The sequence below is a fragment of the Hypanus sabinus genome, chromosome 5, assembly GCF_030144855.1.
Source record: "Hypanus sabinus isolate sHypSab1 chromosome 5, sHypSab1.hap1, whole genome shotgun sequence".
NCBI classification, from domain to species: Eukaryota; Metazoa; Chordata; class Chondrichthyes; order Myliobatiformes; family Dasyatidae; genus Hypanus; species Hypanus sabinus.
Genome location: NC_082710.1, coordinates 34,116,262 through 34,129,966, shown reverse-complemented (window position 1 = coordinate 34,129,966; position 13,705 = coordinate 34,116,262). Strand labels below are relative to the sequence as shown.

The window sequence follows — 13,705 nt, the reverse complement described above, 5'->3', positions numbered from 1 at the left end:
TCCCCCACCAAGAAATCAATCACCTGATCAGGTGAACAATTAGAGACTAATAAAGCACAAGAGGGAAGAAATTATTGTGAAATACTTAAATAATTTCAATTATAAATCAATTTCAACATATTTGACCCTATACTTTTTGAGTGGAAAAGGTTAATTTTAAAAAACACAGCTGTATAGTTCACATCATCCCATAAAACTAAATAAAAGTGAACAATGGAGTATTGAACAAACAAATTAAATATATCCAATCAATTTTAAATTTAGTCAACATACCTTTCATTATGAAGGATTCATAGTAAAACCAAAGTAATAGTAATGTCTGCAAACTCAAATTCCCAAGGCGCATCACAAATAGAATCATTATAAGTGAATGCACACTGTAAATAAAAGCAAAACATATTTAAATAAATGCTGTACTCACTTTCTGAAGGACAGGAATTTCAAGTCATACAACATACAACATACAAAGCACTCTGGTCATGTTGAAATGCACCCAAGCTGATAGAGAATGAGGGCTTTATATGGTTAGAAATGGAAGAGCAAATAGAACATCTCATTATGAAGCATGACATCATTCTTGTACAGTATGTAGTGAGTTTGCATCAGTACTGTGCACTTTTATTTGTAAATGAATGAGTGGTATTGGGAAAAATGAATTCATTTGTTTCTAGATAGACTAAAAACAGAGCAATCATCATTATATGAAATAATCTGGCAATTTATTATAGCTAGCTGGAGACTTTAATTTTGCTGCAATTATTTTGAAATAGGAGTAACCCCAAGAATACAAATGGGCAGCAGTGTAGACTATACTGGCTTCCTGTACATATAGACATTGAGATCAAGCTGGCCACTGTGAGTCAAATAAGTCTTTGCACAGTGTTCAACTGTAAACACAACCAAAGGATTTGGAAGAAATATGTTTACATCCGGTAAAGAGATATTAATTACATATTGTGTTTTTACACACAAGAACTTCTGGTTAGTGGTTTGACTATTTACAGAAAGCAAGAAAAATCAGTATTTGACTTCCTTGGAAAATAGCCACAGGTAGAAGTGAAACAAAAGCCATTCTAGAATCATTCCAGCTAACTGATCCTCTGAAAACGTTTAAGCCAATATAGATCCTCGGGGATATGTTTCATGGTAATTTGTCCCTCAACAAGATAAGCAGCATGTGACTAGTAATTAATAGCCAACAGATGCTGTATTAATAATTTAAAAATATATACTTGTTTCTCAGAAGCACCATCTTAGACAGAGTTTGATAGTTCTGAACAGGAAAAGCCGCTTTGGAATTATCCAAGCCTAAGGCAGAGACCCATTCAAATTTGGGAGCTACAATGAAAAGAGCTAAAATACTTGGTTACACAGGAGGAATTTTGAAGAAAAGGGAAGACAGTAGTTAACTGGTGAAGCAAATCAAATTGTGCTGAATCCTTGTCCAAGTTTGTTTTTAGTAGCATGAAAATCAAAATTTAAAGAGCAAGAAACACTATTTAAAAAAAAATCAAAATCAGTGGACTAGGCTTCAACTCAAAAGTCTATGTAATGGTAACTCAAATGTTCTGAGGAACACATGTAAAACAACAAAGAGGTAACAACATAGGTAAGAATGTAATGTAATGAAATACACATTTTGAGAAAATGTTGAGAATATATAATGTTTTAACTACTTCTGTAGAATTTGTTTCTGCTACTTTTCAAATAAAGAATTACAAATTTTAAAAAACATTTTCAAGTTATGGCAAGGTCCTTAGTCATTGTCTATTGAACAAAATCACAATCCCATGAACATTGCGAATCAAGAATTAAAAGTGAAATTAACAGAAAAACTCAAAAAGTCACATGTAATCAGTGAAGAGAAAGAAACTAATTAACATTTTAGCTCAGTGAATATAAAAACATGAGAAATAAAAGGAGAAGTTGGCTATGTGGCCTGTCATGCTTACTCTAGCATTCAATAAACAAATCATTTCAGGCCGATAACCCTTCATCAAGCTGGGAAAAAAATTGAAGAAACAGGCATATCTTGAGCTGAGAAAAGAGGGATGGGTGGAGAGAACGAAGGAATGTCTTTGATATTCCCTTCAGGCTTCTGTACCTCCTAGCTGATGGTAACAGTGAGAAAAGAGCATACCCTGAGTGCTGGAGGTCCTTAATAATGGACGCTCCCTTTCTGAGACACCACTCCTTGAAGATGGCTAGTTCCCAAGATGGAGCTCTGCAACTTCTTTCGGTCCTGTACAATAGCACCACACCCCCCACCCCTGCCATACCAGACAGTGATGCAGCCTGTCAGAATGCTCTCCATGGTACATCTATATCGGTTCTTGAGTGTATATGTTGACATACCAAATCTCTTCAAACTCCTAATGATGTATAGCAGCTGTCTTGCCTTCTTTATAACTGTATCGATATGTTGGGACCACATTAGATCGTCAGAGAACCCAAAGGAGATCAATATCTTTGCAGGAAGGCTTGCTAGAGCTGTTGGGAAGGATTTAAACTAAGTTGGCAGGGGTTTGGGAATCAGAGTGATAGGGCTGAGGATGGGGCAGTTGGCTTACAAATAAATGCAGTGTGTAGTAAGACAATGAGTAAGGACCTAGGCAGATGATAAGGCAAAATTGCAGTCAGTGTAACATGGGGGCAAAATTAAAAAGGGTGATGAGTACAGGGCTGCAAGCGTTATATTTGAATTCATGCAGAATAAGGAATAAGACAGATGATCTTATGGAACAATTAGAGATTGGCAGGTATGACATTGTGGGCATCAGTGAGTCACAGCAGAAAGAAAATCACAATTTGGAGCTTAACATCCAAGAATACATTATTATATTGAAAGGATAGACAGGGAAGCTGAGGGGTGGGGTGGCTCTGTTGATAAAAAATAAAATTAAATTCCTAGGAAGAGGTGACATAGGATCAAAAGATGCAGAATTCTTATGGGGAAAATTAAGGAATTGCAAGAGTAAAAATACCCTGATGGGAGTTACACACAGGCCTCCAAACAGTAGCCAGGATGTGGAGTACAAATCACAACAGTAGATAGAAAGGGCATGTAATAAGGGCAATGTTACAATAATCACTGGGGATTTCAACATGCAAGTAGATTAAGAAAATCAAGTTGGTGCTAGATCTCAAAGGAGGAGATCTAAGGGCAGAAAAGATGAAATATGAAGGTAAGTTAGCCAATAATATAAAATAAAAATCAAAAAAGTGTTTTTAGACATATACAGAGTAAAAATAGTTTAGAGTGGATATCAGACCACTGGTAAATGATGCTTGAAAGGTCATACCGAGGAACAAAGAAATGGCAGATGAACTTAATAAGTATTGTGCGTCTGTCTTCACTGTGGAAGACACTAGCAATATGCCAGAAATGCAGGAGTGTCAGGGGGCAGTAGTGGGTGCTGTTGCTATTACTAAGAAGAAGGTGCTTGGGAAGCTGAAAAGTCTGAAGGTAGCTAAGTCACCTGGACTAGATGGACTACACTCCAGGGTTCTGGAAGACTGGAAAATTGAAAATGTCACTCCACTCTTCAAGATAGGAGGGAGGCAGAAGAAAGGAAATTATATGCCAGTTAATCTGACTTCAATGGCTGGGAAGTTATATGCGTCCATTATTAAGGATGAGGTTTCAGGGTACTTAGAGGCATATGATAAAATAGACCAAAGTCAGCATGGCTTTCTAAAGGGGAAAACTTGCCTTACAAATCTGTTGGAATTCTTTGAGGAAATAACAAGCGGACTGACAAAGGTCTGAAGGTAGTTAAGTCACCTGGACTAGACAGACTACATTCCAGGGTTCTGGAAGACTGGAAAATTGAAAGTGTCCACTCCACTCTTCAAGAAGGGCGGGAGTCAGTGGATGTTGTTAACTTGGATTTTCAGAAGGCTTTTGACAAGGTGCCACACATTAGGCTGCCTAATAAGAACCCACGGTATTACAGAAAAGATACTAGCATGGGTAGGAAATTGGCTGACTGGCTGGAGCCAAAGAAGGGTGCCTTTTCTGATTGGCTGCTGGTGACTAATAGTGTTCCACAGGGGCTGGTGCTGGGACCACTTGATTTCATATGTTAATGACTTGGATGACAGAATTGATGGCTTTATGGCCAAGTTTGTGTATGATACAAAGAATGATGGAGGGGCAGGTAGTGTTGAGGAAGCAGGGAGTCTGCAGAATGTCAGACAGATTAAGAGAATGGGCAAAGAAGTGGCAGATGGAATATTGTGTCTGGAAGTGGTAGAAGGAATAAAGGTGTAGACCAGTGTTTTCCAACTTTTTTTTAGTCCAACACCCCTTTAAAGCACTTTAATTCTTGCCAACGTCACCTTTGGGCACAATCTATTTTTCATTGCCCCCATAATGTAAAAGCATCTCCCATATGCTAACATGAGAAAAAGGATTCTGCTTTAAATTCTTAATTATTTTTAAAACTAGCTTACACAGTACCTGTGCACTGTGCAGCAGCTTCAATGCGATCGTTGAGTTTGAGGGTTTTTAGGTAAAGTTAAAATATCTGGTTCAAGTTGTGACAGCAAAAGCCGTAAGTCCCCATGCGTATGTCCAAGCGATTTCTATGTTTCATGAGTAGATGCTTCACTGCATTGAAGCCTCTTTCAACAAGGTAGGGGGATGGATATGCAATGAAGAGCAATTTGGCTCTTCTCCAAAGACCAGGAAACTTCATATGACAGTGTAGCCACATACCACAAATGCCAATATTTTTTAAAGTTATCCCCTTTGATGGCTGAGGGGTAATAACTGATCTTGAACCTGGTGGTATGAGTTCTGAGGCTCTTATAAGTTCTTCCTGATAGCAGCAGCAAGAAGAAAGTATGTCCTGGGTGGTAAAGTCCTTGATGATGTTTTCCTGCAACAATGCTTCGTGTAGACAAGGTTAATGATAGGGAGGGCTTTACCCATGATGGACTGAACCAAATCCACTACTTTTTGTAGTAGTTTCTGTGCAGGGGCATTGGTATTTCCATATCAGGCTGTGATGAAGCCAGTCAATAAATTCACCACTTTGAATCTATAGAAGTTTGTCAAAGTTTTAGATGTCATGTTGTATCTCCTCAAACTCCTAAGAAAGTAAAGGCATTGTCTTGCTTTCTTCATAATTGCACTTACATGCTGGGCTCAGGGCAGGCCCTCCAAAATAATATCACTGAGGAATTTAAAGTTGCTGACCCTCTCCACCTCTGATCCTCCAATGAGAACTGTGTCATGAATCTCTGATTTCCTGCTCCTAAAACAATAATTAGCTCCTTCGTCTTGCAGACATTGAGTAAGAAGCAGTCGTTATGACACCACTCAGCCAGATTTTCAATCTTGTTTCCCAAGCTCTTGTCAATTTGAGCAAAACTTCAACCACAGTATCAAAAAGATCAAAGAAACGTTTTAAGCAGCAGCCTTTTGACAGCCAACACACTTCAGTATGAAGAAACAAACGTTCAAATTCTTTATCATCGTGCTTGAAAAAAGTCCTTGGCTGAGGTTTCTCACTGTGAGATGTTGACGATGAATTACACAGTGAATTGCAAGCAAGTTATTACTCAGAGGAAATGATTTAAAAATACTGGTATCCATTTTGGGAACAGTAGTGAGAACTTCTGATACAGCAGTATTATTAATCTTTCACCAGTCGGATGAGATTTTCCACACTTTTCTATCATTTTGGAAATGTTATAAGAAGCAATCAGACCACTATCAAGGTCATTTTTAGCTTTCTTGGCAAATGACTCGAATGTTCAATGCTTTTCAATTGCTTCTTTCATCTTCTGGAACAAAGTAATACCATAAGCAGCCTTTTCAGGGTATCTTTTATAGAAGTATTCCCACAATCTTGATGGTTTCATGACTTCATTAGACAGTACAGTGTTACGAATAAAACACATGAAGTGTTGTTGATTTGACTGGAATGGAATAAAATAATACTCCAGGTATGTGACATTGTATTGACGCACTTTCTGTAGTTTCCGTTTCTTAGCAGGATTAGAATTCAAGGCTTCACTGCCTTCAGACTCAGAGATCACACCATATGCATTTATCCATCACTAACAGGGCTAAATTTAAATAAAAAATGAACACTATCTGCGAATGCCTATTGGAAGTTGACGATGGCAGCGAGTTGATAAAGATGGAGCCTTAATGGGGGCATACAAAGGAATGGCGAGGTGAAGATGAAGACATCAGCAACAGCAAAAATTACGTTGACAAAGATTCAGATTGGAAGCTGAATGTTAGTCAGGATACAGCAGGTGTTCAGCAAACTACCTTTATACTATTCCAGTTAGCGCAATTAACTAATCACAGAAGATCTCATAATCCACTAAGATGGTTCTTGATTGCACATACGAAGCCGAGGTCACTTTGAACACTTCAAGAAGTATCTTTGGGGCTGGCAGGTTCATTTCACCACTTGGTTCTGGCCAGCGCTGTATCATCGTGCAACCTATTTTCTGTAGATCTGTAGAAAAAGTTGCAAGGGTGTACTTGACTTATCAACTGTTAAGTTGCATGAACTTGTTCTGTACCGTGAGACAAGGGGAACTGTTGGGCACCCTAGTTGCTAATTTATGCATCCCCAATAACATCTATTTGGTTGGTAAGGTTGGATGAGATTGCCGAGTTTCAGACATGTTGTGACGAGTGCTCACTTCCTGCAGAGCTATGGTTCTTCCCGTGTTCCAGTGCCTCATCCTTTTTTTTGGAAGTACCTGCTCTACTAATGGTCAGTCAAGTCTTGTGCCTCAAATTAGGATGGCAATTACTGCACCTCCAACCCCTCAAGAATCTAGAATGCCTCCTGACGACCTCTATTTCCCCTATCACTCCCTTAGGTCACGTAACCAACCCCCTTGGGAATCACTGGTGAAGACTATTTCCTAATTGGGAAAAAAATTCAAAAATCAGACGTGCAGGATTTACTAAAGGTTAAGTCGATGTGAAGGAAGGTAAGTGCAATGTTAGCGTTCATTTCAAGAGGACCAGAATATAAGAGCAGGGATGTCATGTTGAGGCTTTATAAAGTATTGGTCAGACCAAGCTTGGAATATTGTGAGCAGTTTTGTGCTCTTTGTCTAAGAAAAGATATGCTGGCATTGGAGAAGGTACAAAGGAGGTTCATGAGAATGATTCTGAGAATGAAAGGGTTAAAGATGAGGAACATTTGATGGCTCTGGGCTGTACTCCCTGGAGTTTAAAACAATGAGGGATCTCAATGAAACCTATTGAATATTGAAATACCTAGATAGAGTGGATATGGAGAGGATGCTTCCTACTTAAGAGAGGCTAAGACCAGAAAGCACAGTCTAAGAATGGATGAATGTCCATTTAGAACAGAGATGAGGAACATTTTCTTTAGCTGGTGGGTGGTGAATCTGTAGAATTCATTGCCACAAACTGCTGTGAAGGCCAAGTCATTGGATATGAGTGGAGGTTTATAGGTTCTTGATTAGTCAGGACATCAAAGATTGCAGGGAGAAGGCAGGTGAATGGAGTTGAGAGGGATTATAAATCAGCCATGATGGAATGCCATTGCAGACTTGATGAGCCAAATTGTCCAATTCTTCACTCGTCTTATGGTTTTATGACTGTTTCTCCCATTTTGAATTTGATTCAATAGGCCAACAAAAAATATGACTAGTCTTAAGAATAAATTGGAAGCAAAAACACAGCAAGCCCACTTTGTGAAACTATTCTTTGTGAAAAGTTCTTGAAAGATTCTGAACATAGTTCAGCAGATGCTGATTTGCTACATACTTAGAACCTATTTTACAGCTCCTAGAAGGAAAAAACACCTTTTTTCTAGTTACATAATTTTCCAAGTGTGGTGATATTTACTAATTGATAAGAGCATTAAAGAAGCTCTCATCTCAAATTTGCCAGCATTAATGTGTTATAAATGATTAGCATTCTTGCAGAAACAGGTGAGGGAGGAAAAATATGAAATTACAAAACAGATGCCTGGATTTTTCAATTTTGATGTAAAATGAGATACATTTATTTAGAAGCTAAAGTTCACATTTCGCAGAAATAAAATATCCTTCAGCTGTATAGCGCAAAATTTAAAAAACATGCACGCTTATTACTGCTTATTAGTATGAAAATGGTTGTACTTTGTTCTTTCACTGTATACTCTGAGAATATATCTTACTAGAGTAATAAATATATTTTCAATTTATATTTTTGGGTAATCACTGAATACAGAAAAGCAAAATATTTGATCTGGTTTGATACAGTAACAAATCAGAATCAGAATGAGGTTTACTATCATCCTCTTATATAATGTGAATGTTGTTGTTTTTCAACAGAAGTACAGTGCAAAGACAAAAAAATTACTACAAATTACAAAACAAAATAATAAGGTAGTGTTCATGGACTGTTTCATTTCAACTTATGATGCATTACACAGGAAAAGCACTGAATCTAATCTTGTAGAAACATACTCTATTTAATTTTCGAAAACTAAAAAAATAGTATTTATAAAAATTAAAAGTCAAATCCATCAAATCCACCTTTAAAAGAAATGCATAAACACCAACATAAATTATATAGGAAAAATGCGGTAGTTTCAGGTCTTCAAATGAGATTACAGCTAATAAGACAAGGCACATGAGAAGTGCCATGCAGTATATTGATCTAAAAGGGATTCATTTTCTGCAATCTGTGACCCACTTTACTATAGTCCCATCATCAATTTGACACTCAATATTATTTGTCAAGTCCCAGGGACTTTGAGGGAGTGCTGGATGCCAGGTCTGCCCTTCCTTCCGATTTCAATGCCAAATTGAAATCTCAGTAATTTTACATTTTTCTCAATTCAACTGCCTAAAACATAGAAGAGCTAGTGTAACTGCTTATAGGTCAAAAGTCAATCAAACAATTGGCTCAATAGAGCGCAGAGAATCATCTGACACTCTTGTTATTGGAATGCATTGATTTAGAAGCAGATAAAGATGATAAAAGTTATTCTATAAACTTCCAATGCCAGATTTCTTATTCATATAGGGGATTTAACTTTGTTTTGAAAAAAAAATGCAAAAACTGTACAAGGGCTATTACTGTATCAACACAAAGGTGGGACGTTTAACCATTGTTGTTCATTTAGGGAAACTTACATGTATTGAAGAATTTTTAAAATCACCAAAGAATTAGAAATACAGTATAAATTTCTTTCATTTATGACACAAATTGGTTAGATCATGGGATTATCCATTATTTCCTGGAATAATTTTATTCTATTTTGGCACAGTTATAATTTACATAGGCAAATACAGAGTTGAGTTATTAAAAATGATTGAAACTATGCAGGTAATAAAAACAATGTTCCTTCCTACTTGTATAAATGCTGCTATTTTGATTTGACTTGTTGTATCTACCTACAGACTTATATATTTGATGTGTTTCTTCAAGTATTCCACATGTCATATTTCTATTTATGTATACACATTATCACTGTTGTTTGGAATATGCTTGATCAACATTTTAAATGAATGAACTTTTGTTGTTGGTTTATGTTCACCATGTGCATAAGCAACACTATAAAATGCGATACAATAATGCCCAATGGGACCTTCTGCCTTCTTGACTCTGCCCCAATCTACCTACCCACTCACAAGCAGAAAAATCTAAAGAAGAGTAATTTTAAACTATCTACAAACATTACAAACAAATCCAATTGATCCTAAGGTTAGACAGAGTCTCATATGCAAACTATTACAACTGACTGCCACATTGTTAAATGGAGAGTTTGAGGAATGGAGTGAGGGTGATAGTTGATAAGAGTATGAGGGAAAGGAAATAAAATGAGTTAGGGTAAGATTAGTGTAAAAATTGGTGCTTGATGTTCAGTGCAGACTCAATAGGCTGAAATGCTTGTTTCCATGTTGCATTTCTCTAAAACCATGACATCTTACAGCAATTCAACTGTTTTTAGTAAAACTTTCCAAATAAAACAACTCAAACAAATGCAGTATTAATGTCTAAAACAGAAGTGTATTTTTCTCATGCCTATTCATGAATAAGATCATTCAACTTTTTGAACTTACTTATACTTAGGCATAAGTATGCCGCCAGTGCACGATCCAAAAATAGAGAATCCCATTGCAACTATCCCATTCCAGAAGCCCAGCTCAGTCGAAGAGAAACCATGCTCCAATAAAAACATTGGAAACATGCTCACAGAACCCTGTTCTCCTGAAAACAGAATAAGATGGAAGCACAAGTCAATAGAATAGCAGAGTACATTGGCAACAATAAACGTGAATCTGCTGAAGCTGAGGAAGAATGCCCAGACATATTATGAAACTAATCTATAAATTGCTTCAGATTGTGAACAGTTAATATTTCCCAATGAGATTTCCAAGTCACCTTTGCTTTTATTCTGTGAGGGGACAACTCAAGCTTTATATCATCCTCCATTATATATACTATAAACTAGTAGCATGAACTAGTTCACCAGTAACTGATTTACATATTCAAGTTTGCTATTGTTTCAAAGTTCAAAGTAAATTTATTATCAAAATACATGTATGTCACCACACAACCCTGAGATTCATTTCATTTTCTCACAGGCATACTCAATAAATCCATAATACAATAATAACCACAATCAATGAAACACTGCACCAACTTGGCATTCAAACAGTGTGCAAAAGACAACAAACTGCAGTTTTTACAATGTAATCATATGATCCACAGCATAATATCAGTGTAATACTGCAAGATGGTGGCAAAACTAAGATCTGTGTCATGTATTTTGAATAGATTCCAATAGATCTGTTCATGGTCACTTAGAAAATGTTTTACTCTCATGTGACTAGTACATCCTTCAGGCACATACAATGAAAGTGCATGCAAACATATTGCCCAGCATCATCCCTTCGACAGATCACAACTTTATGTTGAAAATAAAGCCAAATCCCACTTCTTATATGTAGGCAATTTTGCAAATGTAGTAATCCAGCTAGATTACCTGATGAAAGACTATTTTTAGCAATCCATCTGGTGTTGTTGTAATGGTGGATTTTTGGATTACTGCTAAATTCTGAGTCCATTGGTGCAATGAAGCTTCAGTTGGAATTCACAACACTTGAACTGTGATACAGTGCATTAACTGTGCAACGAACATGAAGAAAAAAATCCCTCACAGTAATCACTCTGCTACCTTACTCTTACCACGGCCTAATGATAGAAAATTACTTCGTTCAGCTTAGGTTTACTATAATCAGTTCCTATTTATTTCACTGTTGCAAAATATTCTCAGAAGCAGAGTCACACTTCTTCAAATTGTTTCCCCATTTTATTAATACCAAGAGAGATTGATTTTTGGTGTCATTATAGCTTCACCTAGTGGATCTTAAGTGAACTTCAGAATTGGACAGTTCCTATGTCATGCTTTATTTTTCATCTTTCTTGGCCTTATTAGACTAAACCCTAAAATACTGTATTTGAAATATCATTTAAAATAAGTGTGGCTGTGGCATTTGAAATGCTGACCCAAAATACAGTCAGCTAATTGTTAGAGTATTTTATGCTGCGTTTTGTTCTAGTCTGACCATCCTTGAACTAATGAACACAAAGCCCCAGCATCTACAGCTTCTCAACATTATGAAACAAAATCACTGTCACTATTGGCACCAAGCTATCAATGTGAATCAGTTTCCCGAGGCAGATGATGTGCTAGTGGACAGATATATATCTGACCGGTTGCAAACACTGAGTATCCAGGCTCAGATTTAAATTGGTATTCAATGCATAAAGGTTTAAATTAAATGTAGGCAGTAAAAATTTGGAGGAAGGATGGTCGTTCAATCAGAACAACTTATGCACATCTTATGATTGTTTTGTAGCATCACGCTGCCAACCTTGTCAGAAGTGAGAAGTCAAATCATATTAAAAGTGTTACCACATCAACCTACAAATTCCAGAAACTATTTTTTTTTTGAGGTGCTATCTTCAGCACCTGTCACTATGATGACAGATGCTTGGAATAATACCCTGAATAAGGATGGAAGATTATGAAGTCCTCTTACTGGAGCAGAAGAGCTTGGAGATGGCATGGATAGAGTTAAGAAACTAATAGAGATAAGTGGTCTGGGCTGGTGTACTGGAGAAATGGAAATAATAACAGGTATTAGGGATAGAAGCAGTAGAGGCAACTAAATAAATATTAAGATTGCTAGTTGAGGGTATATTTAAAGCAGAGGTTCATATGTTCTTGATTAGTAAGGGTGTCAAGTGTAAAATAGCCATGATAGAATGGCGGAGAAGACTCAATGGGCTAAATGGCCTAAACTGGTTTAGAAAGGTAGCAACAAAAATCTAAAGTCAGAATTACCTTTGCCTTCAAGGTGATTATAAAACAGTAGGCATAAACATTCTTCTTTTCCTTAGAGAACAATAAATACATTGCATTTTTTTTTACTGTTACTGTTTTCTCCATTCCTAAAATCAATCTATTTCTTTTTGTTAATCCCTGGCTGTATTCATCATCGTCATTTGGAAACTTAACCACTTGGCATCATTTTTCAGTTTGAGCTATCGGTTGCAGACTGCTTCTTCATTGTAATAGCATACAAATGCACCCTAAACCTGCCTTGATTCTTAAGGTATTCTGTGTAGTACTTCCCTTCATGACCAGTTTATTCAAGAAGTACCACAGCCCAATTTCTTCCATTTCCTTGACAACTTTAGACGTATTCACAAAATATATCCAGTTAAATTCATGGCATGAGCCAGTGAGAGGAAGTTTTATAATTGAGTATAGCATATTATAGCATTTAAAGCTTCATGTTACCTCCTCAAAAAGAATCAATGAAATACCCATTTTAAAAGTTTCATGTTCTAAAGTTAATAGGTTATTTTTTTGAGCTAATCTTTCATTGGTCCAAATAGCTAAAGTCATTAGTCTGCTTCCTAAATGACAAAACCCCATTTCTTAATGTCATTATCTATTTGATTATTTAGTGGTAGCACTTAAGAATGTATAGATTTTAAAAACAAAAGTTTGATCTCATTGCAAATTCAGTACTGAATATTTATAGATTATAACTTTTTAAGAGATGTACCGTTTATGAAAGTATTACATATGTTGTGAGTAATTTGTGAATAATTTTAGATTGAAAACATTTTTGGATCAATACTTCTAACCACTTTGGAGGTGGTTGAGTAAATGAGGAAAGAAATATATTATGCAAATAACATACTAAAACACATGCCAACCATGCACAGAACCAACATATAAATAGAACTTATTGACCGTAATATAAAAAGGGAAAACAAATAAGTAATAGCAGTCATGACATTTTTAACATTACATTAGTTAAGGCCAATCATGCATTTGTGGTCGAGGAAAAATAATCCATGCATTACCAAATGGTGAAGAATTTGTAAGAGACAAATTATCAGTCATTTACTTGAAAAAAAGAAGCAAGTCTAAAGGTTTGTATCCAGAGATGTACAACGGAGGAGTTTTAGTAGCCAAAGACAATTATTTTTATTTAATTTATTTATTATTTATTGAGATGCAGTCTGGAGTAAGTCCTTCTGGCCCTTTGAGCCATGCCACCCAGCAATCCCTAAAATTTAATGCTGGCCTAATCATGAAGCCATTTACAATGCCCAATTAACCAACCAACTGGTACATCTCTGGACTGTAGAAGGAAAGCCATGGGGAGAACCTACAAA

The 13,705-nt window shown here is 36.4% G+C and overlaps 1 protein-coding gene across 2 annotated transcripts in view; it reads right to left on the bottom strand.

Moving 5' to 3' along the window:
- The window catches only part of mfsd3 (major facilitator superfamily domain containing 3), a 60,423-nt gene that overhangs the window by 20,840 nt on the left and 25,878 nt on the right, over nt 1-13,705 (bottom strand). For both annotated transcript variants that reach the window (XM_059969706.1, XM_059969705.1), the window contains exons 3-4: nt 10,066-10,213; nt 274-377 (exon numbers count right to left, since the gene is read on the bottom strand). In XM_059969706.1, the coding sequence (XP_059825689.1) occupies nt 274-377; nt 10,066-10,213 (252 nt within the window). The remainder of the gene's footprint in view (nt 1-273; nt 378-10,065; nt 10,214-13,705) is intronic.